General features: G+C 41.9%; 2 protein-coding genes and 2 long non-coding RNA genes across 4 annotated transcripts in view; all 4 read left to right on the top strand.

Annotated features, from left to right (window-relative positions):
• LOC119575900 overlaps nucleotides 1-27,623 on the top strand; it is an 80,804-nt gene that overhangs the window by 31,092 nt on the left and 22,089 nt on the right. The gene's annotated exons all lie outside the window — the stretch shown is intronic.
• LOC119576252 lies at nucleotides 6,413-8,043 on the top strand. Its single transcript, XR_005229036.1, has 7 exons — nucleotides 6,413-6,565; nucleotides 6,682-6,908; nucleotides 6,980-7,108; nucleotides 7,194-7,362; nucleotides 7,441-7,555; nucleotides 7,632-7,825; nucleotides 7,918-8,043. It is a non-coding gene; the product is annotated as an uncharacterized LOC119576252 (long non-coding RNA).
• On the top strand, nucleotides 11,702-12,737 carry LOC119576248. The gene is made up of 4 exons (XM_037923849.1): nucleotides 11,702-11,825; nucleotides 11,968-12,093; nucleotides 12,168-12,527; nucleotides 12,624-12,737. The coding sequence occupies exons 1-3, from the start codon at nucleotides 11,766-11,768 to the stop codon at nucleotides 12,324-12,326; spliced, it is 345 nt and encodes a 114-aa protein (XP_037779777.1). The 5' UTR covers nucleotides 11,702-11,765; the 3' UTR covers nucleotides 12,327-12,527; nucleotides 12,624-12,737.
• On the top strand, nucleotides 14,945-15,488 carry LOC119576254. Its single transcript, XR_005229038.1, has 3 exons — nucleotides 14,945-15,081; nucleotides 15,157-15,318; nucleotides 15,391-15,488. It is a non-coding gene; the product is annotated as an uncharacterized LOC119576254 (long non-coding RNA).

Raw genomic sequence — 27,623 nt, 5'->3', positions numbered from 1 at the left:
AAAAAGGAATTTCCCCCCTCAGATCTGCCCAATCAGACTCTCTCAGTTTGGGATCTTTACCATGACCTCGCCCCACTGTTCTCCAGAAGTCTTCCTTTCCACATCGTCACAGCCCACTTGTGGTGCGTATGCACTTTACAATGTTAACCGGTTCGTTCTCCACTTCCACCTTCATCCACATCACACGGTCAGATTCCCTGTGAACCTGCAGCACACCTTCCTTCATCTCAGGGTCTAAGCACTATCCCGACGCCTTTCCTTCTAGTGTCGTGTCCTACGTATACATCTTGTACCCATTCCCCATTTCTCTGGCCTTCGCCCCTTTCCACTTGGTCTCCTGTACGCATAGGATGTTGATACTCCGTCTTTCCATCAGTCAACAGTCTCCTTTCCTCTACCAGTCATCTTTCCCCACATTGAGTGTGCGATTCGTATTTTCCCTGGGGTTCTCCGTGCCTCTTCTCTTCTTCCTCTGAGCTTGCTTCTTTAGCCGTATCCGCTCTTGATACGGTAGCCGTTGCCATTTGTCGCCGGATCACGGCGGTCATCCGACGCGTCGCCTGCGGGGTACGCCCTACCCTTGTCTGCATTCCTGATTCTCCGCATCAGTTTTGGCTTGGCAGGGGTTTTACGGCCGGATGCCCTTCCTGCCGCCAACCTTTTTTAGTCGCCTCTTACGACACGCAGAGGGTACGTTGGACCTATTCTACCCGGGGTCCACACGGCAAACATATATATATATATATAATATATATAAAATATATAATATATATATATAATAATATACATATGCACAATATATAATTATAATAACAACAATAATGATATTAATAATAATGAAAATAATAAAAATAATGATGATGATGATGATGATGATGATGATGATGATGATGATGATAAAGAGAAGAATAATATGGTAATAATAATAGGAATAACAATAATAATAATAATAATAATGATAATAATAATAATAATAACAATGATAATAATAATAATAATAATCATAACAATGACAATAGCGATGATATTAATAATAATGATGATACATATACATATATGTGTGTGTGTATATTGTTACGCCGGCCGCCTCGTCTCTCTGCCACCAACACAAGGCAGGCTAGACAGACGGCGTGCTATCCACAGGGTCGTGAACACTGAAACAGTTCCAAGAGGCACCGAGCATCACAGCGTCCCCGAACACCACGGGGGGGAAACGCCACCTGGAGAGGCAGGGCACGAAATAAACAAAAATGACAGTTTTTCCCTTTTATTTACAAAAGGGTTATTTACCCGTACACTTTTCTATAGGCACAATACAGGGGGGACACCAGTGTCACACTGCACGATACAGCTTATAACAGGGCAATACAAAATTTTAAAGGTACAAAGGCACACACGAGGTTTTCACAGGAGCAGCACCCAAACCGCGTCTCTCCTGGCTTGTTCCACCGCTCCTCCGCACAGCCAGTGCGTCATGTTTGCCAGGCCTTCATGTTAACAACATGCCCAGGTCATCCTTTCATGTTAACACATGTTTCGCACAGAGACAAAGACCACTGGCGTAGCACTATCCCCCCCTATCACGCAGCACGCCCCGTCTGCTCTGACATATCTAAACCCTGAAACAAAAACTATCGAAAATTTAAATAAATTCAGTTCTCAGAAACACTAAAATCTTTCATCCAGCGCGGCTTTCTTCGCTCTCGCTGGGGTCGCGGCGGCGGTAGATTGACAGTGGCACCCAGAGGGGTATCTCCTGTCCCAAGACCTGGCTCATGGTCACCACTGGACGTCTGCTGCATCGCCCCTCACCGTCCAAATGCTCGTCCCTCATCTCGGTCAGCGTTTGCCACGTCCTCATCGCCGCTACTGGGGCTAACGTATTTCTTTTTCACCATGGCCCCAGGAGTAGCTTCCTGGCCATGGAAAACGCCACAGCGGTGCGCCAAGTCCTCGAGGAAGTCAGGCAACGGCCCCACACCAACCAACTCCTCGCTCCCCGACGACTTTCTGGACGCTCCACTTCCTCACAAGTGCCAGTTTTGCCCCAGCTGGCACCTTCAGGTCCTTATTGGAAAAGTTAGCTCCCAACACTGTAAACTAACCCCTCCCTGGTCCAACAAGGCTCCGCCCAACCGCTACGCCATCAGCCAGCTGCAGGTTTGAATGGGCCCCACGAGGCCCTCTACTCCACGCATCACTCTTGACAGTCGACACCGGATTCTAGACTCTGTCCTGGGGGCAAAGTGCAGTTGCTCAGCCGTAACTACCTCTGCACAGCCAACCTCTGGAAGCAAGGGCACGTCTTCACCATGCACCCTCACCAGCTTCCGTCCAAGGTCGACACACGCCTTACTCTGCGTCAGGTAGTCAAGGCCCAGCAAGCAGTGCTCGTCCAGATTGGCCACATACACCGGTAGCCGCTGCACCGTGCTGGCCACGCCAATACGAGCCTCCATGGCCCCTTGAGCTGCACACAATGCCCCGTGAACCACACAGTCTCTGTGGTGCGTCTGGAAGTCGCTTTAGTGGCCAACATATCAGGCCGCACTAGGGTCTTCTCAGGCCCAGTGTCCACTGTCAGGCGGCATGGCTTCCCATCTATTGAGCCCTCCACCTGCATCATGCTTACCCAAGTCGGGGCCCGGGAACCGAGGACGGCGGGGTTTCGGCCCCCTTTCCCCAGAGATTTCGCCTGTACCACTTCCTTAGCTTAGGACATGCACTCGGATGGTGACCATACCTGCCACAGTCCTTGCAACACTGTTGGAAGGCATCAGAATCCATCCGGGTTTGAGAGGACTTGTTCTCCGCTCCCTCTGACACTGACTACGTCTGTGCCCTACCTCTCCGCAGCCCCAACACAAGCCTTGGAAAGTGTGGGGCCCTCACCTTCCTCAATGCTACCTTCTCCACTTAGCCTTCCGGCCTAAAGGTCACGGCGGGGCTGGGGTAGCTGGCCCTAGGCCACTGGTTGCCTTCAGGAAGGCCTCGAACTCCAAGGCCCTCGCCAGCGCCACCCGCAGGTCCCCAGGGGTGCCTGCTTGACGTAGATTTGCAGCTGTGGTCCCGCAAAGCGTCAACAAAGAAATCGCGGGCCAGGACCACGATCATCTCTTCTGCAGTGCAGGGTACGACCTCCTTACCAGCGCCTCCACATCATGCGCCAGTGGGACAGTGTCTCGCCACGCTCACGAGTCCGCTTCTTCAAGCGGGCCCGATATACCTCGGCCTGGTGGTGGTGCCCGAAACGGCGTTTCAAAGCCTCCGGGCCACGTGGTGTAAGAGCATGTTGGGATGCCGACAGATGCCCCAACACTTCCACCCCGGGGCCCCTTTGCGCTGTTACCAGTGCAGGGCCTTCTCTTCCTGGCTCCAGCCCTGGGCAGATGCCAAACATTTCAAATTGGGCGAATATGCCTCCCTGGCCACCTTCCCGCCGTACTCTGCTGGCTTACGCCTCACAGAATGTTGGAGGCCGAGGGGCTGCAGGGTGGAGAAGCGGTGCGGAACTAACACGCCCGGGGGGAAGGAAGGGGGTGAGGGAGGCAACGAGGCGGGTTTACCGGGTCCGAGTTTGCCGCCACCTATACCCAAGGGAGTGGTCCCATGGATCCCCAGCCTTCTGCAGCGACCAAATGGCTCCGACACGACGCTGCGAGGCCCGGGGGTTTCCTGCCACGGACCCCAGGCAGACCCCCGTAAATCTGACACTTGGCATCTGTTGCCAGAACCTTGTTTGCCTTCTCTATTGCAACGTTATACCTCGTGACGCCGCCTTTTCGCCTTCACTTCCTCCCTCAGGCCCTGAACCTCGCCCTTCAGAGTCTGCACCTCCTCATCAGTTCACTCTTTCCCCTGTTGCAGGCCTTTTCGGGTTTTTTACTGCTGAGTTTTCTTCACAGATGCAAGATTGCTCTGTAGCACCTCAACAAGTCGGCAGAACGTTCCTCTGCCTTCCTTGCCTGCATCTCGACGAGATGGTGCGCCTGCTCGTGTGCCCTCTGTGCCTGCTCTTCTGCCCTTTGTGCCATTTCTCCCTCATACCCGGGCCCGCATGGCAGTGATCAGGGCATCTGGCTCGGCTTCACCTCACTCGTGCCTGCCTCAGTCATAGCTTCCTCTCCCCCATGGCTGCCGCCCATCTTTGGACATGATAAATCGGCACGTCTCACTGATCAAATATCACAAATCCACTCCTGACACCATTTGTTACGCCGGCCGCCTCGTCTTTTCTGCCACCAAAAACAAGGCAGGCTAGACAGGGACGGTTGCATCCACAGGGTCGTGAACACTGAACAGTTCCAAGAGGCACCGAGCACCACAGCGTCCCCAGAACACAAAGAGGGGAAACGCCACCTGGAGAGGCAGGGCCCGAAATAAACACAAAATGACAGTCTTTCCTTTATTTACACAAGTTATTTACCCGTACACTTTTCTATAGGCACAATACAGGGGGGACACCAGCATGTCACACTGCACGATACAGCTTATAACAGGGCAAAACAAAAAATTAGGTCACAAAGGCAACACGAGGTCTTCACAGAGCAGCACCCAACCCGGTCTCTCCTGGCTTGTTCCTCCGCTCCTCCGCTCACAGCCAGCTGCGTCATGTTTGCCCAGGTCCCTTTATGTTAACACATGCCCAGGTCATCCTTTTCATGTTAACACATGTTTCGCACAGAGACAAAGACCCACTGGCGTAGCAATATATATATACATATATATATATATATATATATATATATATATATATATATATATATATATATATATATATATATGCACATATATAAATGATAATAGCAACAACGACAATAATAATAATAATAATATCAATGATAATTATCATAATTACAATAACAATAACAATTAATAATAATAATAATAATAATGATTATAATAATAATAATAATAATAATAATAATAATAATAATAATAATAATACAATAATAATAATAATGATAATTATTATTATTATTATATTTTTTTATTAATATTATTATTATTAGCATATATATCACCATTGCTACTGCAATTTATTATTTTTATTATTTTTATATTATTTTTATTATTATTAATATTATTATTATATTATTTAATTGTTATTGTTATTGTAATTATGATAATTATCATTTATATTATTATTATTATTATTATTATCGATATTATTATTATTATTATTATTATTGTTCATATTCTTATTATTAATTCTTCATTATACTATTTTTATTTTATTATTATTATTACATTATATTATTATTATTATCATTATTTTATTATTATAGTAATTATGATGATAAGAATTGGGATAGGAATGCGAATGATGATAACAGTGATAATAAATAAATGCTGTACAGCCGGGATTATAAGAAATAGATATAAAAATGATCATCGAAGAAAACGGGAAATAGAATCGTAGTGGCGCCATCTACTGACCGGTATAAACATTCTTTTTCACATCGAATTGTATTAAAAATTCTTAAATAATGTCAACATAAATAAATCATAAACTGTATTATAACCACTTGGGCAAATAGAAACTTGCCACAGGACCATGCAAGACCATCTACTCTAAGGTCAGTATCTCTCCCAGTATATATTCGTCACTGAATAGGAGGTAATGACTGCATGGGCAATCGGGGTTAAGGTAGTTACACACTCCTCACTTAATAGAGAAACACGTCGTCTCTTCCGATAAAGAAGAAAGGTATTGTGGATTTCTAGTTAAAAATGGAGTTTTGAAAAGTAAGGGTTTTGAAAAGTAATAATAGCATTAATGTCTGTTACTAATCGTTTGTATTTTGCAGACTTGACACTACCGTGAAACCATCGGTGTGGGAAATCCATGATTGTGGACCACAATCACGGTGTTTCTAAACCTCCTTGGGGAATGGCTGCGGGTTGCCCGAGATGCCATCAGTGGGCGATCTGGTAAGTAGCGATAGTTATGTTAAATTTAAGAATCTTATGGACTATAAACTACAAAGAGATGTCTTTTCCCAACAGATTGACGCTGTAGGAGAAAGGCCTTTTAGATCACTGAGGGATTTGAATGACTACACAAATAGTCTTCTTGATCTTGCCAACCACCACATGGCAAGGTCTTTCGCAGCAGAGACGCGACGATACAAAAGGGGTATTTGAAATTTCGTACAACTTTTTGCTTTTTTTTTTTTATTAAAGTTTACGCTCCTATTAAACGTGCTTTATTTTTCAGCCCTTGATCTGACTTCGATAAAAGTGAGTGGTACAGCAGGTTATGGTACAGGATACATGTTTGCCATGGACGATTTGTCAAAGTTTAATTCTACAAATCTGCTTGGGGTGACTAAACTAACGGTGCATGATGGTCAAAACAATGCTTACTGGATTCTGACTTACGACCGGGTAAGTATTTTATATGGAAAACATAAAACTAATTTAATGCAATTATGTACTAATTGCATGTTATTACAGGCAGCAGAGATCCCATGCTGTGGTTCAAGTGGACCCTGCTTTGAGCTTGTTGAAACTAGTAAACGTTTTTCAACTACCTGAAGTACCAGTCTTGGGAAAATGTGAAGTAAGAATTCATATAGAGGCTGTATAAAAATATAAATGATTAAGACATGTGGATGGATCCTTGAATATACTAGTTACTTGAATTTTAAGTAGCATATAAGCATTTTACAATTCCAGGCTTATATCCACAATGGAGTACTATGGATAGTAATATCAAGTGTGGACAAAGACTTGGTTAAAACGATTCGTGTGGACCTCCTCACGTCAAGTCTGGATATACCTCAAGTTCTCCAAGTAAATGGAATAGTAGGGGGAATGCATCTATTTGAAGATGGCGGCAGTTTGTATTTGGTGATGGGCATAAGAAGTTCCGCTCCGGGAAAAGCACATGAACCTTCTTCAAGGTATAGTGTATATCCTTCTGTGATTAGCGTGTAGTGTTAATGATGTTGCATTAAGGTTACTTTCTTTCCAGTCTCTACAAACTAGTGGGTCACCACTTCGATAAGCAGGATGAAATTTCGTTCAGATGTCAAAATGTAACTAGCATAACTGGCTTCAAAAACAGAGGAGAATATACTTGGTCTTTGGCACATCTAATGTTGTAAGTTTGTCTACAAGATTTTATCACTTAATGATAAAAAATAATATATATATTTTATTTATTTATTTAACGCTTTGACTTCCAGGACGGTACCCATGTGTATAAATTTATGAAGCATTAAATACCATGTATTTAACCCAAAATACTAAATGAGATGGAAGTCGCTAGCACTGCATACTTCTATGAGCAGCAAGAGGGGAAACATTATGTAATTCTAAATATTGGTGCTGAAGCAGTGGTCTACCGTTGGGAAGGTGGGTTTTAAAATGAGTAGTCCCTACTACTTCCTTGTCAGATTTGACAAGAATTATAATCCTAAACCTTCTTCCCAGGTCTAGGGTTCTCCAATGGCAAACGTTGGAAACCGCAGAACTCTGTACCCGCTATTACAAGCATACAGTCTTTCACTTTTCCATCGCTAGAACTATTCTCATGACTGCCCGTGGGGTAAGTTTCTTTTGTTCAGTCTTGAAGATTGTTAGGTATAAGCATATTCTTAATTTTATTCTTTTTTCCTCTACAGGACAGTGTATCCTTTTATACAGATGAGTGTATGGTTATTTCAAGCCTAGCTTTGTAATGCAAACGCACTGCCACTCCATAATAATCTTCTCATGAAGAGACTAAGCAATACTTATGTGATTGTGTATGTCTGTAAGGAAGGTGTAAAAAGCAGTCTCGACTCTAGGGAAGTGATCATGGACGAAGTAAACCTAGGTAACTTGATTTAACTAGATCCTGTTGCTAAATTTTCAATACAGACTTTGTTATTTCAACTTGTGTAATAATGATTCTAATGATTTTTTTAGAGAAACCAAAAGACGGGGAAGATCTTCTTCTCGAGTGTCTTGTCGACTTGCAAGCAGACTGGATGGCAGAAAACCAACAATTTCTCTGCTTGAACAAGCAATTGCAGATGAAATTGTGATGACTAATGATGTATCACAGGTTGGTATGTTTGTAAAACAAGCTTGATTTGGGCAAGGGCTCTAGAGCTGCATGCCCATTGTTTGGGGGGGGGGGGAGGGGCAGCTTAGGAGATGGCAGTTAGAGGATGTCTAGTGTTGCCTTCTCTACTCTGCCTTTGTCTAGTAATTCTACATGGTATCTCCTCTAACCCCTCCTGTAAACTCCCTAATGAGCCATGTTTAGGTTAGGTTTGATGGCTCATGAAACGACCTCATGAGCCATGGACATGCTAATCCCCCTTACCTATGCTTTACCCTTGTGGGGGGGGGAAGAGGGAGGACCACCTCTTACACCACACTACAGGCCTCCCATAGCCAATCTGTCGCCTAGTAGAGGTTTGTGGAGGCCTGACCCTTTATTTAGAATTTTTCATTTGTCCTGCACTTGGCTCTGCCCTAAAGTGAACTCTTACTTGCATACCTAATGCCAACAAGTGCCTATACCCAAAGCATAGCTTTCAAGCTTTCCTCTTCTCCACCTCCTGTAATAAAAGTGGTCCTTAAACACTCGCTATCCTATAGCCCTTTACATTAATCTTTTAAATCCCCTCAGGGGACACAAGAGTCCCTTACTGTCAAAGTAAAGTCTCTGAACAATGACTAAATTAGTCCTTGTTGGTTAAATCGGTAGCTAGCTTGTGCATTACATAGTGCAATCTTTAAGATTGCACCTGCCCAGCCTTGCTCCTATATTAAGTTTCAATATGCCAAGTTTAGCAAAGATTAATTGCTGAATGAGACTTGCCTACTTCATGAAGATGCACTGCTGGATTAGTGCTACTCTTCCCCAGCTTTTTAAAAGTATCTAGCACCAAGGGTGCCTTCAAATGACACCCCCCCCCTTACTTAAATTGGTCTTGCTTGTCAAACTACATGACCATTTTAAACATTGGCCTGTTTTCTACTGTTTTTGCCCAACATGGTCATGATCACTAAATTGCCATGTAAATTTTAACTGTGTAAAATATTTATAGTGGGGTTTCCTCATCTAGGTAAAGCTTTTTAACTCTGGCCTTTTGTACATGACTTGCTCTGCCCTGCTTGAAGTATAAACTTCACATGATCTTAAATTTTACCCTCCCAATAAACTTCAAGGTTTGAAAATGCTCTCCAACCTCTCCTCTACCAGTATTTAAACTAGACCATTTCTAAAAAATCCAATATACCACATTCCATCTATCACTTCCTCCACCACTAGAAATAACCTTTTGTAAAGAGATTTTAAATGTTCCTCTAACACCATATTGGCAAAATCTTTGCCCTCTTACCAACATTAACATTGTCTCTTGCCTTGTTTTGCACTAGACTCTGTACCCATAGAATGGTTATCCCCCTTTAATGCCATTCCTCAAGCCCAACCCCTGCTTAATTTGTTTTGCCCCCCCCCCTCCTCCTAGCATCCCTTCACAAGATACTCCCTTGTCATGATCTTCCCTAATCATTTCAAACATTTCTAATGACCCTTCATTTACCATTTTTTACCCAAAACCCCACCATAAATTAACCACCCTTTTACCCTAAGTTTTTCCCCCCTCTAACCCTGTCCTAAACCTTTGTAGATGACTTGTACTACAGGGAAAATGTCCTAGTATAGGACAGATGATACTAGTATACTAAATTGAAACAAATTATTAGATTTAGTAAGGCAGCAAATTTTAAAAATTCCAGACCTGGCAAAACTCAAATCTTCACAGCTGTCTGACCATTGGTGGCAAAAAACAGGTATACTGCAGACTGAAAAATGAAAAGGGTCAAGGTACAACACAACCACATGAAGAAACTTTCGAAGAGTTCTACGCAAAGACTGATAGCCTGGAGGCAAATATATTGTTAATCTTCCCCCCCCCCCCCAAGTTGGACATTAACAAACTGTCTAATGTTAAATCTATTTACAGGATGATGTAGAGGCCATTGGTGCTAGCTTGGATGGTTCTTGTATCATTCAACAAACCCAAATGCTTTCAGGGGCTGTTGTTGCTTCTGTCATAACTGCAGACAAATTCGAATCGAATGCACACGGTACAAAGGTTAGTAAAGCAATGGAGATGTGGAGGAAGTTATGGTTTTAAAACTAATGTGGCTTAAATTTCAGTTAAATGATATTGCCGGTGCTGGATATGTCTAGCACATTTATGATTTATGGAATGAGCAGAACATAAGGTCTTCAATGTACGTTCATTCATGAAAAAGATCTCTTCTTTTACTAGAGAGCAAGGCTTGTCTCACCTATTAATGATGTGCTTACCAACCGTAAGTACAAATAAAAATTAAAGAAGTAGACTGGGTTTGGGAGCTCCCTGAAGTGGAAATTTAATTTAATCGTGATTCAGAATTCATGAGGAAGTCTTTGCTCACAAGAAGTAACGGGTAATCATCCTACAGTGATTTCCATGTAAACCACATCCTGGCAAGCAGGGTGATGGATCTCCATTAGTCCTTAAAGATAGACACTAGTAAAATTGTGACTAAAGGAAACAATTTTACCTTTATGGACAAGAAAACCTTCCATAGCATGACCATTCTGCAAGAGTTGATGTTCAACTTCTCAATGAAGTAAGAACTGATAACTAGTTTGTCTAAATTCTATCGGTGACAATAGAATGTTATAATAAACAAAAATTCTTATTCCAGGTCGACCTATCTGATCTTTCAAGCCATTTGGTGTACACTAATGTGTACAGGCCCCAAATACTGGAGGGCTCTTTTACTCAAACATGATGTAAATGTGGATGGCAACGTTGATGTTAAAAAAATCAATAGTGTCGACATGAAAGACTTAACACCATGGTTGTCAGAACTTCTGGAGACTTTACATTATCTGGGAACAAAACTAGATTTTTGTTTTAGTAAATATACTGAAGAGTATGAAATTAAGAAATACTGTAATTTACCTATTTCCAGGTGATGTAACCCACCAGAAAGACTTCCATGGGGTCAGGAAACCTGATCAGCCCCAAAACTAAATGGTATTGTTATGGATAACATTGTAGATAAAGATACCCCCACCATAAATGGTGTCTATACCTTTACAAATGAAACATTAAAGCAGCTATAGGCTGCTCCAACATCAGTGGAATAAATCTAAGCGTAGATGTTGTGACTGTTTGAGCTGACCAGACTATATCGGGTAAGTCCACTGGCTGAGTAAAAAGCCTAGTGTGTGGGAGGGTTTGGTGAACACTAATCTAGTTGTTATTTTTTTGGCGCTTTAACCTTCACTGACGAACGTGTTGGTAACTGGCCCTGAAAGGGGTAAAGATGTTGGATTCTGTTACCATTAATAACATCGACCCCTATAGCCTTGATAAGATGGATGACCATGGAAACCTCTTCGTAGAAAAAAGGCTGTTGTCTTTAATGCACCACTTCATGTAAGTAAAGAGTTTGGTGATTAAAAAAAAAAAAAAAAAAAAAAGGTATCGGAAAGCTAAATGTTTCCTACATGCAGGTGACAGAGGATGTAGATGTTGAAGTTATCAATGCATTGGCAACTCAAAGGCATAGAAGACCGTTATTGGAGAAGGAAACTGATCAAGTAATTGATGTCTTGCCAGAGATTGTATCTACCACTTCAGGTAAAGGCTCTATGTATATGGCTAATAAAATAGAACTTTGTTATTTCAAGAGCTAATTGAGCTGCATTTAATTGCAGTGATTATGTGACTGCTAAGAATATAAACAACCACCAGATGGCAGACTTTTTGTCTGTGACAGGCTCCCAAACCATCAATGGAGCCTATACCTTCCAGGTAAGAATTTTGGATAAACCACTAGTTTGCTTCTAATGAGCTTTTCAATTTGAATTAAAGATGGTGCTATATGTAAATGGTATTTGTAATAAATCTAGGCCCAAATTTTTTTAGGGGGGAAATTAAATTTCCACTTTTACAGGGATTGGTAACCATAAATGGACATCTCAAAGTAACAGATGGCAAAGTAATAGATGGTGTGGATGTATCTTCACTACATGATAACTTGGTAACTCTATCTGATAATCAAGACATAGAAGCAGAGACCGTAAGTAATTTTTTTTATTCTTAGTTTTATGACTAAAAAGTCTTCAAACTTTTACTAAAACGAATCTTCTCTAGACCTTTGGTAAGGTCATCATATTGGTGGACTTGGTGCTGAATGGTGACCTCAATGGATGGAATGTTGTGACCGACTTGGTACGGCTTGACCAATCACTGCCCCAAACTGGTGAGTTAAGCTTTATTTATTTATTTATTTATTTTTTTTTCACCAGTTAGCAAGTAGTTAACAAATTTATCCTTTCAGGAGTCTTGCATTTTTGGACAAAGCTACAGCAACATCTCTGCAGCTGTCTAGTGCAGACCTTACTGTTCAGAGCCTTAATGGAATGGATGTGAAATCTGCTACAGAGGATTTGGTCTTGGTAAATGAAGATGCATCACTTGCTGGGCCCCTGAAGTTCACCTCCAATACGAAAGGTATACAAGACAATAGAATTATTGACCTGATTTTTAAATGCCAAAAGTGGCAAATGGAACATTGTAGGTACATTGATAAAATGCTTTATCTTGCAGCTAATGACCTCTTCGTTAGTGGAACTGTTGATGGTGTTGATGTGACGGATCTTGTAGACCGCAGCCTTAAGAAGACTTCTGCTACACCACAGGCAGTAACGGGGGCAATAACGGTGAACAAGGGAGTTCACTTTGATCAGAGCCCATCTTTGACCATGGTTAACAGCAAGGGACTGGACCACCTACCTTAGCAGGCAAGGGCATTTAAGTTTAAAATGTGTGTTAGAAAACACAAGCTACAAGAGTTTTACATTTTACTATAAATTTCAGGTTGTGCCACAAAATTACAATGGTGCAATTGGCGGAAAGAAGACTTTCACAAAGCCAGTATCTATATCCGGCAACTTCAACCCAACTACACTAAACGGGTTTAGTGTAGTTCCACTATCGGACAGAATACTGACAAAGAGCACAAACCAGAACGTTGGCAGCAAGTACACCATCAATGGGGATGTTATGGCTAGTATGTAGAGTGAATGCAGAGTTGGGTAACCAGATCTTAAATTTAAAGGGCTATCAATAATGGAAAGGAGTGCAGTATAACTGCACTCTACCTGCATCCCTGTAATGTACACGACCTTCTACTTTACAGCTAATGTGGTTGCAGCAGAAATTGATGGAGTGTTGTCCTCAAATCTCCTCCTCCTAGATGAGAGCAGTATTGTATCTGGCATGGTGGACTTTGCTGATAACTTAATCATTGCTGATGTAACGTCCGAGTCTCGAGTTCTTGATGGATGCAATGTAGTTCAGGTTTGTAAAGCAGGATTTTGTTTGTCTTAAATTCGTGTAATTAATTATAAGATGTATAATAAAACACTTTTTTTTTCTAGTTAAACACCTCAACCATCTGGAAAAATGGTAATGGAGATGTGGTAATGCCTCAACATGGCAGTAACAAATCTTCTAGTTAAAAAAGATGCAACTGCAAAGGTCCAGTAAAAGCTGGAACAAGCCACATGGATGTCTTCCATTTCCTGGATAAGATAGTTACAAAGTCTTCCAACCAAGAATAACAGGTTAGTTTAATGGATAAAAGTAGAAAGATTGTTCTAAACAGAATATACATAATTAGACTAAATTACCTTCTCCACTTAATGTTTATCTACAGGCACAGTAGAGTTCATGACAAACTTGTCGTGAATGATCTTCTAACAAACACCATAGATGACGTTTATGTAGACAATCTCTATGCTGTGACTGTTATGGACAATGAAGCAAGTGTAAGTATTCAGTTTCTGGAACAACTGAAGGTCAAGATGTGTGAATGAACACTAAAATCCACTCCCTTGCAGGTAATAGACTGTGATACAGACTTCACCAAAGTTCTGACGGTGATAATTGAAAGTAAAAAACTTCCCTGCACGGATCTGGTGTTGAAGGGGTGTTGATAAATACAATGAATGTAACGGATGTGAATACCCATGCAGTCACTTGACGGGTGGACCATACATGATAACTGGTGACAAACTTTCAACAGTGGTCTCTCTGTTGGCGAACTTGCTATTGATGGTGAGGCCCGGGAAAGTTTGAAGTATATACCAATATCATGGCTTAAGAGATGAAATAATGCCTCTAATTTTTTCTACAAGGATCACTAGATGGAGTACCTGTAGACAACTTGGTGGTGTCTCGGATCATAATAGACATGCTGCCAATACCTTCAAAGCTCCCATCTCAATTAGTGGAGATCTACAGGTAGAAATTTCAGAAGTGGTGTGTGTGTGTGTGTGTGTGGGGGGGGGGGGGGGTTACATAGTAAAGTTTTAATCTTTAACTTCATTATTGTACAGGTTGATGGGTGTTGGATAATGTGAACCTTGAGCAGCTCCTATTGACAGGATCAAACTAGATGCTACAGAAACATTAAGCTCATCTACTATATTTGATGGAGTGAAAGTGGAAGGTAATATCTTCGGGGGGGGGGGTTTAATTTTAAACTTTTAAATTCAAATTGGGTGTATGCTAAATTTCCTGAATTTGCGGTGACCTCTATGTTGATACCATAGACGGAGTCATGGTGTCAGAGATTGTCTTTAAATCGGAAGGATGCAGCAGGGATAGAAGGAGTAAAGACCTCTCTGGGGGGTTACATGTAGTGGGTGAAACGCAGGCCCCTGTGGTAAATGGAATAAATATTCTGGATTTGAATAATAATGTGGTCCGGGAAAGACAGGGCAGCAACATAACTAAAGATTTGGTAAGTAGGGTGGGAAAGTACCTAATGTGGTGTCTCTATAAACGGATAATATAGCAGTTTTTTTCTCTAGGTCTTCGAGAAGCCAACATATCGCAAGTAGATATGTTGGTACAAGGAAAGTAAATGGTTATGATCTTTCTGAAACCCACTATGAGGCCTCGGTCCTACAAGGAAAAATTAAAGCAGAGAATGACCGCTTATTGAACCTAAACTTGACTTTGTCAACTATCCATGTTGACACAAAGCTACTCTCCCGTGGTAAGTAAAAGGGTCTCCCTCCTCCCCTCAATATGACCCTTTTTTTATTAATCTAAAATTCCTGAAATATTTTAGGAATGTATGAAACGTACCATTTTGGTGAAAGAATAAACGAAAAGGCTATATCCATTTCTGGTAAAATGAGTTGTGGAACATTTGGAGGTTTATCAGTATTTGGGTGTGCGGGATTGCAGTGACTACGATTGCAGATGCCCTTTGCAATATGCACTCTATGAAGTAGGTAAATCTTCAGATACAAATGTAATGTCTAGATTTTAGGAAAAAATGTGTAATTTCAACCTTTTACAGGTTGATGATAACGGTAACATGAGCCAGATAGAGACGGATGTAAAAATTGCTTTCATCTTCAGTACAGAAGGGTATGAAGGCACTGGACTAATAAGCAGGTACATATCAAACAGTTCTGTACAACAGATAACTTTAAAATAAGGTCTAGTTTTTAATTTGGTTTTAATTCCTTTAGCTGTGCCAATGGTGGATCAAATACTGTAAAGATCTTGCTAAACAATAGGAAAAAGGACCGCCACAGGGATCAGCACTAGGAATTATTGCAGATGCAAAATCCTTACCACAGTGGTGGCCCCTACATGGTGATGGCAGGTGCAATTTCTGGTAATTCTGGGTTTTGGCTGCTATGCCTTTAATCCCATGGGGTTACAACTTGACACCTAGTGTAATAGGAACTGTCATAATAATCATGACTAAAACTAGTTTACATTATCATCAGCATACCCATGCTGATTTTGTCTAGGATCTAAAACAAGCATTTTAATTAGGATCGTCTAAAGATCTTGGTGTAATTAAGTGTACACTTGTAACAAGTTTTGTCTAATCACAAGTTGTACTAGCTACTTTCCTTTTTCCAGATGTGAATACTGCTCCAACAACAAAAGTCAGTGTGTTAAAGTTGAATAACAATGCCAAGATGTGATTTGGTCTCTAGATACTGCCTATAGTGCTTCAACACTCGACTTGGGCCCTGTAAGTTAAATTCTGAACTTAAATGAAATTTTTGAATTTAATATTTTGGTCCCTATTGTTCATCAATTTCAGGGGGATGAAGGTTGGTTGCTCTTGGTAGCAAATTTGATGGCAGCAAATGATACTGTAAAAATCCTTTTATGGCCCCATCACAATTTTATCTCTGGTCTACTGCAGAAGAAAAGGTAAATTGGCTAAAGGAATATTTCAACTCGTTATATTTTAGAACGAAGATGATGTATATATATATATACTCTATTTTCCAGTTCACCCTTGTTCAAGATTTATGGGTCAACATGTGACCCCGGGCATCTTTCTGAATTCTAAGAAGAATCTCAAGGAAAGATTCTTTATCTTACTCAGTACAAAGCGGCAAATCTCAAATGCAAGGAACAAAATTAAATACAAAAAATGCAGGTAAGGTTGGTTCTTAGAATAACATGGAGTTGTATAAAATTGTTTAAGCCATCGTAAGAGTATGGAAAGTATTGATGTATATTTTACTTCTGCAGTTGTGGTCATGTACATAGATCCGTATGTTCCATTCGAGAGTTTTACCAACGCTTGGAGCTATTGCCCCAAGCCTCGTTTCCATAGGCGATGACCTCTACTTGGCAGTACTTTCGGACTTAAAAGCTACCCTAGATATCTATGAACTCTTACCTTTGAGGTAAGTAAAAAAAAAAAAAACAAAAAAAAAAAAAGTAAAGCTGTAGACAGAATTTAATTAATAAAGTATTGGGGAAATTCTATTTTCAGGGATTCTATTTGCAGCAGAGCAATTGCAGTATGTGAGACTCCCCTTGATTTGAAGAGATGAGACGACAGCGACTTCTTATTGTTACTTGTACAAATCAAAATCAATGATAACCATAAGATTCAATGCCAAAGGAGATTATTAAGATTATAAGGTGGAGTGTGGAGCTTGTATTTAACTTTTAAAACAAATCATATGGTACACGAGTATTCATTAGCCTATCTACCCCACAATCCCTTGCCCGTTGTTGTCGGGGTGGGCTTAGGAGTCGGTCTCTGGCACCCCAATGATGGGGAACCCCCAACCTTGGGAGTCGGCCCTCGACTCACTAATTTTGCAATGGTCTTTATTTTCACTTCCCACCTTTCGTTTCTGTCCCTTCACCAAAACCCTTCTCCTATCCACCTCAGCACACGTGGAGAGCCGTGCTGAAAGGATGAAAGGCTGACTTTGTGAGTTTCTGAACGGCGCCTGAGGGAGCCATGGGCCACGTTATTCCCTGATTGCATTATCTAGCCACCTTACCCCTCAAGGGGACCCTGAGGGGTGGACTGTTTTTCTCCCAACCATAAATCCAGGCTTACCATGGCCAGTAATGAAACTTATCCCCACTATTAGAGGGCAATGAGGCGTGCACCTTTATCAAATAGCCCCACAATTGTAAACCCAACCCGATTCCCTGACCCCAGGCTCTCCTCTTGACCACTGCAATGAACTACCCCCTCATCAATACCTCATAGTAAACCCTTAGGGGAACATTTCCCCTCTCCAGCAGCTTCAAACACAACACCTTACCCACACACAACCTCCAACATCAAACCCACCCCACATCCTTATACGAACACACCTTACAGCCTTATTTCACCTCCCCAACACTACTTCCTCAACACTACTCATCTTCGTCACGCCCCCGCCCGCCCCTTACTACCCCTATCTCTTACAACAATTTTTGAATACCCTCTTTCAGTGCAGCCAAATGGGACCGATTTTTCGTGATCCTCCACAGCCCTACTCTGACAACACCTCTATTCCAACAATGTCTCCAAAACAAGAGAGTGTGAAGTCTCTACAGCACGTAGGCCGACCCGACCGCTCCGTCTTGTCATGGTAACATCGAAAACCAAGCTATAGCATTAACCAAAACTAACCAGAACCTATATGGTCCCCCCATCTTGCGACCCCATCCAACCCTCAATCTGTGCACCGAAACCAGTTTCAATCTCCCCAGCGAATGGCCAATCTATGACAAAGATGGTCAGATGTGGAGAAGATTCTTACTTGCCTTTCTCACGACTATGATGCAAACATCAGGCAATGCTACTCCATCCCAGAGGTCATCGAACAGAAGCCTTACTAACATAGCCAAAATTACCTTCCGTAGAGAGAACCTTCCTTTAACGTCCTACTAGAAGGAGAATCCCCCCTGTTCGTCCATTACCAAAACCTCCTCCAACGTGCAGTGCCAAAACGTGTTGGCGTCTAGGACACAGCCAAACAATGCCACCGTTCCACAGCCAGATGACCACATGTGCACAACCTGGCCATACCGATCTACTGCCCGCACACCACAACACAGGTGCCAACTGTGGCGGCCCCATAAGGTATTCTTATAGGGGCTGTCCCACCTACAAATTTGAAGTCTGAGGTAGGCAACTCTCAGATTCAAACTGGAATACACTAGTGAAGCCAGACAAGAAGCACGTCGACGTGGTTCTCTCTACTCCTTATCCAGTAATACTGCTCATTCTACAATTTACCTAAACCCCCCCCCGTACATTCTAAACCCCCCCTCACTAACCCCCCCTCTTCTACTCCTACCTTCCCCAGTCAAACTAGACACACGCCATCCTAAAATCCAGGACAACACACATCTCTATACAAGATATGCATCAACATCACCACTACAAACCCAACAACCTCACCTCTCCCCTACTCTCACTACCCATAACAGGGCTGAACAAACGTTCCACCCCTCTTCCCCTACCACACACACAGACAGCTCCACCGCACACTTTGCTCCTATTGTTGAGGACACAGTCCTCTCTTCCCCCCTCACAAAAAGAAAGCCTTTATCCCCCAAACTCCCATCCAACTCCTCAGAAGAAAACTATTGAAAATATTCAAGACTTAATGAAAACGAGACTCAACTCCAAATCTTACAACTCCGAGACCTTCCACCCTCCAAGAACTGCTGCATATCCATCTCTCCTAACACATATTCCCCCCCTACACCCAATCCTCCTACCCCCACCCAACACAGCCCATCTCCCTGACCACAACCCCGCCCACATGACCTCCCAACCATCACCCTCACACAACACACACACACCCTCCTGGATGCACAGTTGATCCTTATGTCACAAGTATCCCTTCCTCAGAACCCTCCATCTCCTAATACCCGTCCTAGTAGAACACCCAACTCCCACCACCTCTCCCCATCTCAGACCTCTCGGTTGCTTATCCCACCTCTAGCTGCTTCCCCTCAATTCCAACCACGTACTACACTCTATATCAGTAAAGTATAACTATCCTTCATTGGAATATTCGCGGTTTTCCGCTTACCATAGACCTGACCTTCGTCATTATCCTCTCCTCTTTAACCCATCTATGTATGCCTTCAAGAGACCTTTCTTAAACATCCTCCAATACCAATACCCAATTATCATTTGGTTTTTCCCCACACACGACCCTTTATGTTACTCATCCAACTAATCAATCGGAAGGACCCTTATGCACACTCCCTTTAACCAATGTCCCTTGCAAGTTATCCGTATCTTCCTTCATCTTGGATCAGTGCACAGTCTACTTCTCCCCTCCCACCAATTGACTTGTTGCTCCTTTTGAAAATCTAATTTCAAACTTCAACCACTTTCATCATAGTTGGTGACTTAACTGCCGCCACACTCTATGTGTGGTGTGTTATCACAAAACTCCCGAGGACGATCTCTAGCAGCGTGTCTCCTCACAAGCTGACCTTACTATTCTAAATTCAGATCGCCCCACACACTTGATACACGCACGCAATCTTTTCATGCATTGACCTCTTCTATGAATCCCCGTCTCTTCATTGATTTCCACTGGTCAGTCTTAGACCATTTCCCTATAGTACCACTTTCAGTTTTCCTTTCATCCTACTCATACTTTCACTGACATGACCCCTTAATGTTATATTGTGAGGGTCCTCCTGTCTGACATATCACCCACCCCCAACGTAAATGGTCTGTTGGTGTTGAGGTAACCTACCTTACATTTTTCCCAATGACACATGTGCTCAACCAGTTGATATTGATCAAGCTCCCATAATGAATTTTACAGGGGATGCCCTGTCTACAATTGAGTGCGGTGGAAATTCAGACAAACCTAATAGAGAAACTTAACAATAATATACAAATGACTTAAATCACGAAGTGGAATAATGCGCAATAGCAAACGAGGAGAAAGTTTGGAAATCTCCCTCCAAAAGCAGCGATATTTACTGCAGAATGAGTCAGGATAAAATTGAAAATGATAGTTGTGATATTTATAGTCTCTGACTCTAGCGTGATTACAAGCTGTTGCAAAGTTTAAACGACTCCCACAGTAGAAAGAGGAAATGCTGGTTGCTATCAACTGTATCATCATGAAAGATCTCCTGTGGCGGGTCCCAATTAAGTCACTCTGCAATGAATTAGAGGTAAATAAGCCAAGCTGCTGTTCCCTTCCCACTGGCCTTTGATTTCCTCTCACAAAAATCAGACCTGAAGCCCCAAGATTAAAGAATCGTTAACCCAGTGTCATCGAGTGGCAAAGACTACAATGCCATGTAATAAAAGTTTATCATTGTCTTTACCATAGAGTGACTCAATGAGTGCTTAGTCACCAAGGAGTAGGCTATTTAGTCTACCTATCTCATCTGTTTACGCTTTTCTCATTTTTGAAAAGTTTCTTCTATTATTGTCTTGAGTTATTAAAACATAATAACTAATAATCATAATATCACTAAGGAATGATACACAATATAACAGTTTTAGAAAGAAATGATTTTCACCATTCAAAGATGGGCAAATCAGGTCGGTCACTAGGGCCAACTGGGGCTGAGTACATGAGTATGACGTTAGCAAAACTCACTAACATTCTAAAGGGGACAGTCACAATAAAACCCACTCGGACATGGGAGTTAAAAGGACAAGGGAGAACCAATGGAAAAATAAATCACCAAATAAGCTAAGAAATTATGAAAGTGATCCGGGTCACAGAGAAGTAGTGGTAGTGCTAACAACAACCGACAAAGGCACCTAAGATTGACACACAGATGGCTAATGTCTGGATCCACCCTGATATATGCCAAGATGCCATAGTCTAAGGAAACGCGGACTAGATTTTAAAAAGAACCATGTTTTTTTAAAAATATGGGATTATGTTCGTTCATATTTTTTCTTTTTTCAAAAAAAATAATTTTTTTATGAAATATAAAAAATCTTTTTAAAAGGTTTAAAGTTTTAATATTTCAGATACAAAAATAAATTACAATGCCCCCAAATGCCCCTCGAGTTTATGAATAGAAAATTTTAAAAAAAATAAATAATCGTTTTCAAACTTGCTTCCCTTTTTTTTTTTTTTTTTAAAACAAATATGGAGCTGGGGTGCGGGGTTAAGGTCCATATAAGGATCGCCCCTACCTTTTACTTCAGCCCTCCCCCCAAACTTTTTTTTTTACCCCTTTGCTGTCCACTTCCCCAAATAAATTTTATCATCGTTTTTTTATTTTGGGTAAAATACTTTATTGTAATGCTAGAGGCATATTTTTTTTTACCTTTAAAAAAATTTGGAAATTCAAAAAATCCCCTTATTAAACCCAAAAACCTCTCTGGGGGTTTTTGCCCCCAACCCAAAAACCCCCACTTATTTTGAATACCCCCACTAAGACCTTAGATTTTGAGCTGCAAAAAAATTTTAATCAAAAAAATGAAAAAAAAATACTCATGGGGGTCCCGTACCTACAAGTTAGTGTTAGATAATACCCTCGGATTCCAGGCCCATTTTTCCCCTTTGCTCCCTTTTTAAAATGCTGTCCTTTTGCATTGCTCCTTTCCCTTAAAGTTTTTTAATCTTCATTTCCTTTTCCCTTTCTTCCCCCTTACATTCCAACTTTAACCCCCCCTCCAAAATTTACTTTGCTTCTAGTTAAACCCAGAGAGGATGTACAAACTTAAACTTCCGCTTATTACCAACCTCTCTACTTAACTTTTCCCTTCCCCCCGAGAAAGTACCCCCTTTTGTCCCCCTTTTTGAACCTTCTTTCTCAGACCTCCCCAACAAATCCATTTCAAACTCGGATACATTAAAAAATATCATCCTACACTGTCCTCGACTCCCATTCCTTTTACTCTTGTATGTAATAACCTCTCATGTTCCCCTACACCTTCGCCCCCTAACACAGTCCATTCCCCCTTCATCCCCTTCCCTTTTTCCCCTTTTTCTTTCATGGGTACAAAGACGACCCTTTTTTAACACCCCCCCCCGATTTTTTTTCCGGGGGGGGGGGCCATAGGATAGGGACTGGGACCCCTGCTTGATCACTCCAGCTTTGGGCTCAGTCCACAACTTGTTTCATTTTTGCACTCCAACTCCTTCTACTTCTCTTCCCAAAAATTGAGAATGTTCCAAAAGGACAAAATGTTGACTTCTCCCGTTTGGGGAAATGATGGGCAAGTATTTCCCTGTTTAATTGTCAGCCTTCCCCTAAAGGGGATCCTCAGAAGTAAATTTTTCTCTTCCCAACAGTTATACCCCTTTATCTACTTATCCCATTGTCTTAAATTCTCTATGGTTCTCTAACCCCAGGCTCTCCTTTGACCACAGTTCTAAACCCACTACTACTACTCCCCCCCCCCTAAATGCCAACTATCACCTCAGAGGGTCATTTCTCAACCCCCTGAAAACATGCCTCCTACTTAACAGCCTCTACTTTATCTTCTCCCCCACAGCTTTCTTCCCTCTACTACCCCTTCCTCCCTTATTACTTCTATGCTGCCTTATTCCCATCTCTCTGCAGTACTTACCACTCAACACTGTTCCTTCTTCCACATGTCCTCTATCCTTTTTGAATTCTTTTTTAGACCAGTCAAATGAGATAGTTTTTCTCTAATCCCTTCTACAATCCCTTCCTTCTGCCACCAGTTACATATGAATCCTAATCTAAAGCATTACAACCCTCATAGACTTCACTAGCAAACACATTCCTGCACAGCCTCATCCCTCCCTCAATACCTCTTCCTTGAACTGTCAGAATTATTGACCAGGCCAACCTGCCAAACATTGCTGCTCCATAGCCCAATGTCCTTATGTGCCCAACCTGGTCATGGTCGATCAACTGCTTTGCACAAACAGTGTGCCAGATGTGGTGGCTCCCATGATGTTTATAGGAGCCCGCCCTACCCACAAGTCTGTGTTAGGTTTTCTTACTACCCATGCTACCCTTCACTGCCTCCTTCCTCCAAAATGTTTCTGTATCTTTTCCTCCTCCATCTCCTACCCCATTCTTTTCCCAATAAACTTTGTCAGTACTCCGAATCCTACCCATCCCCCTCCTTGCTCTACCCGTAGCAGAAAATCTAAACATTCCACCCCATATTCTCCTACCACATTCTCTCCTCCACCCTACCTCTTCCTCTACCCCCCAGGTACCTATCTCTTCTTTTCCCCCCTCATAATAAACCTTTGTTTCTCAGACCTGCACATCCAATCCACTTCAGAAACTCTTGAAGACATTAAAACACTAAATCTAAATCTAAATCCCTACACCTCATCATTGTCCAGTCTTTCGCTCCCATTTCTTCTATACTCGGTAGCTGCCGACATTAATTATCCTGCTCACAATTCCCTACACCCCTTTCCCCTTTCCCCTCCCTCACCCCTGCTTTATCCCATTCCTTCCACACTATCCCTTCCACTTCCCCCTGATACACATGCAACATTGTCACAACACCCTTTCCTGGCTTTTTTTCCAACATTTCTCCGAAATAGATTTGATTACCCTTAAACGCCTTTCCTCCTTTTGTTAATTTTTCCTTACCCCACAAAAATCCTTGCAAAAATTCCACATATTCCTTTAACAACTTTGATCAAATACCATTGTTAAACCCTACCCTAGCCCATTTATTGCCCCTCTCTACCTTAACCCTCTTGCCCCTTTCAGTATCATACTACCCTAAATTTTTTGAAACCCTTTGATGTCTAGCACATTTATTTGCTTTGTAATCATTTATCATTAACCTTCCTGACATTTCTTCTGAAACTGCTCTTTATCTGTTTGCCCTTTTTGCCAATTTACTCACCTTCTAATCTTTCAATGCCATACTATCCTGAACAGCTGTAAGACTAATGTATAGTACATTAGATCAACAACCCCCTGTAATAAGATTTGATTTGATTTTTTTTTTTTTTTTTTACTGAACTGCAGAAGTTGGGTATGGTTAATATATAGTTAGACATCTTAATCCGAAGTCTGGGCTGCATTTTACATTCGCACGATTTGCGGTAATGGTGGTAGTTATGGGTCATAGTGTAATCTGCTATAGGAAAATATGGTGTAAGCTAAGTCAAAAATAATGGCAGTGTTAGATAACAAACTTTGTTGGTTACGTTATCTATATTTCTCCCAATATCATCCGCACCATCCCTCCTCCAGTCTTCATCTTCTCCCTTATTACTACATTCATCTTTGTCCACCCACCTTTCCGGAGTAGTTTCTCGAAAAATGCTCCCTCTTCCTCAACTACTTTTACCCCTTTGAATCTTTTGAGTATTCGTTTTAGCCCCGAAAAGTGGGATCAATTTTTTTTACCCCCCCTCCCCATCCCAAAACTCCAACAAAAAATATCCTCTTCTAACAATGTCCAAAAACAACTAGGCAAAGTTCCAATCAGAAAAGGTGAGGAAGTATCACAAACTATCAATTTTCAATGTTTATCACTTTGTTGCAGTCTGGGAAATCTCCCTCCAACAGCATCGATATTTACTGCAAACTTTCTCTCGTTTGCTAATTGCAGCAATATTCCACTTTCGGATTTTAAGTCATTTGTATATTATGTTAAGGTTCTCTATTAGTTTGAATCTGAATTTCCACCTCACTCAAAATTGTAGACGGGGCAGCCCCTGTAAAAATTCATTATGGGAGCTTGATAAATTATCACCTGGTTGAGCACATGGGGCATTGGGAAAAATGGTAAGTAAGGTTGCCTTCAACACCAACAAGACATTTACAGGGGGGGGGGGTGATTTTGGTCAGACAGGGAGGGACCCTCACCAATATAAACATTAAGGGTCATGTCAGTGGAAAGTAATATTGGCAATATTGGTGGGGTTTTATGCTTCTAGGAGGCCTTTCTGTAGCATTGTGCCAATACATTGGCCATGAGGCAGGCGGAGTAAATCTCATAATCAGACAAATTTTTCAGATAGGGCAGTTTGCCAGAAAGATGGGAGATTGCAAATATTGGAGGGAGGGGGCCTGGGCAGGAATGGATTTGACAGTGAAGTCTGTTTAGGTTCATAATGCTTTAGCTGGGTTTCAGAGGGGATTTAAGAGGTAGGCGCAATCAGGGCAGCTGTGAAATTAATTTGCAACATTTGTTTTGTTGACATTGCTGGAGGAGGAAAATACCAGAGTAGGGGTGGAGTAGTGGTATGTAGAGGGATCATGAAAAATCCTTTATTTGGCTGGGCCAAAGTGTAGGAGAAGGTTTGTAGAGGGTAGGGGATAGAGGGATAGGGTGAATGAAAAGGAAGTAGTATCCCCGAGGTTTAGTACTGTGGGTTAATGGTTAATGGTTAAAAGAAAAATAAATGTGCTAGACATCTAAGGAATGTAGCATATAGAAAAGTATAGTAAAGGGTAGTAAAAGGGCAGTTGAGCTAGTAGTTAGTTGCTATTTCATCAACAATCTAGAATAATATTGGAAAAATTAAAAATGGGGGAAAGGAGTTGATGAGTGAATGGATTAAGGTAGGATTAGGTAAAGGGATTAGATCAAGTGGGAAAGGGTGTGTATATGCATTGAGGAAGGAGAACAAAGTGGGATTCCATAAGGATGTCTAATTGGTTGGGAGGCCAGTGAAGGGAGGATAGGTGGAGGAAAGCAGAGGTACAGGGGAGAGATATCTGACTTTGGTGGGGCATGAAAAAAGAAGTAACAATATGGGGGTAAGGTATAAGGCATGGAGGAACGGAATGGACAGAAAATGGAAGAGGTCGGAAATGGGGAAAGGGGGAATGGGAGGAGGGGGGTATCCATGCGAAATGGAAAAGGAACAGGCAAACATGGAGAACAAAGGAGGAAAAAAGGGATACGGATAGTTAGTTTGGCGAGGGAAAGTTGGTGGAATCGAGCATAGCATAGCATAGCATTGGAGTGAGGAGAAGGGTATGGAGTGGAGTGCCATACAAAAGAGTGTTGGTTGGGAACCTACATGTTTACGAGAGACAAGTGAAACCATGGTTAGTGGCCCCGGAAGATATTCAGGACATTGCAGACGTGGTGGAAGTTGGTATGGATGTGCCTTTGGTAAAAGATGGTTAAATCATCAATATATTGTGACGACCAGGCCCCTTGGTGGTATAACTGAGACAATGTCAATAAAGCAAGAAGGAATGGGGGTGGTTTCTGAGCACACTGCCTTGTGGGGCACCTGTAAATGAGGGAAGGATGATGTAGTTTGCACAAACTTCTAGTTAGAGCAATGGGGTGGTAATCTTGGGGGGAGGGCACCTGATCTATTGGGTTTCAAGAAGGGAGGATAAGAGCTCAACCGATGGGAAGGAAATCCCGACGTCCATATGTGGTTGAAAATAGGAAGGATAAAAGGAAGGTGAATGGTGTTGAAGCATATGGTAAGTGAATCCCATCGGGGACATTCATGGGTGTTGTGGCACAACTGTAAGGCAGCACTGTAAGGACTCCGTAGAGGATAAGGTGGATGATGATGGAGGTGGTTTTCGACGGTCTTAATAGTGGTTCTCGCCTTTCCCCAAACACTTCTCTTCCATTGACCTGGTTTAAATAGTCACCTAGTTCTTTTAGTGGATCAGAGATGAGAGTATCTTGAATATGGAAGAGGGATGGGGGGGGGGGGGGGAAGTGTTTGCCTGATAGTTTTTTGGATCCATTGCAAAACACTGAAATGGATGTAGATGGTGATTAAGGAAAATATCACCAGCTAGTTGCTTTACTATTATGGATTATATGATGAAGGACAGGTAGTTTTTTTTTAACAGAGATAAGGGCAGATAGCTGATTAGAGGTGCCCCGTTTCAGCTAAGCTAAGCACTTTGAATGAGAAGGGGGACCCGGGGTTGAGTGAAGTAAAGTGGTCACTATTGGGAAAGTGGTCTAGAACTGACCAATGGGAAATCTAAATGGAGAGAAATGAGAGGGTTAAAGGCATGAAAAAGTGTGGGGGCCAATCTGAATTAAAGAGTAAGGTAAGTTGTGGAGAGGAAGTGTTTAGGGACAGACATGAGAGGGATTGAAAGAATCCCCCAAAATGTGGAAGCAATAAAAATCAACTACAAGGAAAGGTGATGGAGTTGGGAAATTAAAAGTTTAAGGGAACTAAGTAAATGGGGTGGGAAGGGGGACGTAAAACTGAATAACTGATCCAGGTGAAGAAATATGCGAATAACTGTGTTATACCTCCCTTTCAAAGCACTGGTCCCCTTGCAAAAGCATGTTTCTGATGGATAAGTATAGTTGAGACAAAGGAAGTGTGGAGGAAGATAAAATGGTAGTTGGGAATTGGTATA

This window comes from Penaeus monodon, chromosome 8 (genome assembly GCF_015228065.2).
Source record: "Penaeus monodon isolate SGIC_2016 chromosome 8, NSTDA_Pmon_1, whole genome shotgun sequence".
NCBI classification, from domain to species: Eukaryota; Metazoa; Arthropoda; class Malacostraca; order Decapoda; family Penaeidae; genus Penaeus; species Penaeus monodon.
This window is presented reverse-complemented; position numbering and strand designations above follow the sequence as displayed.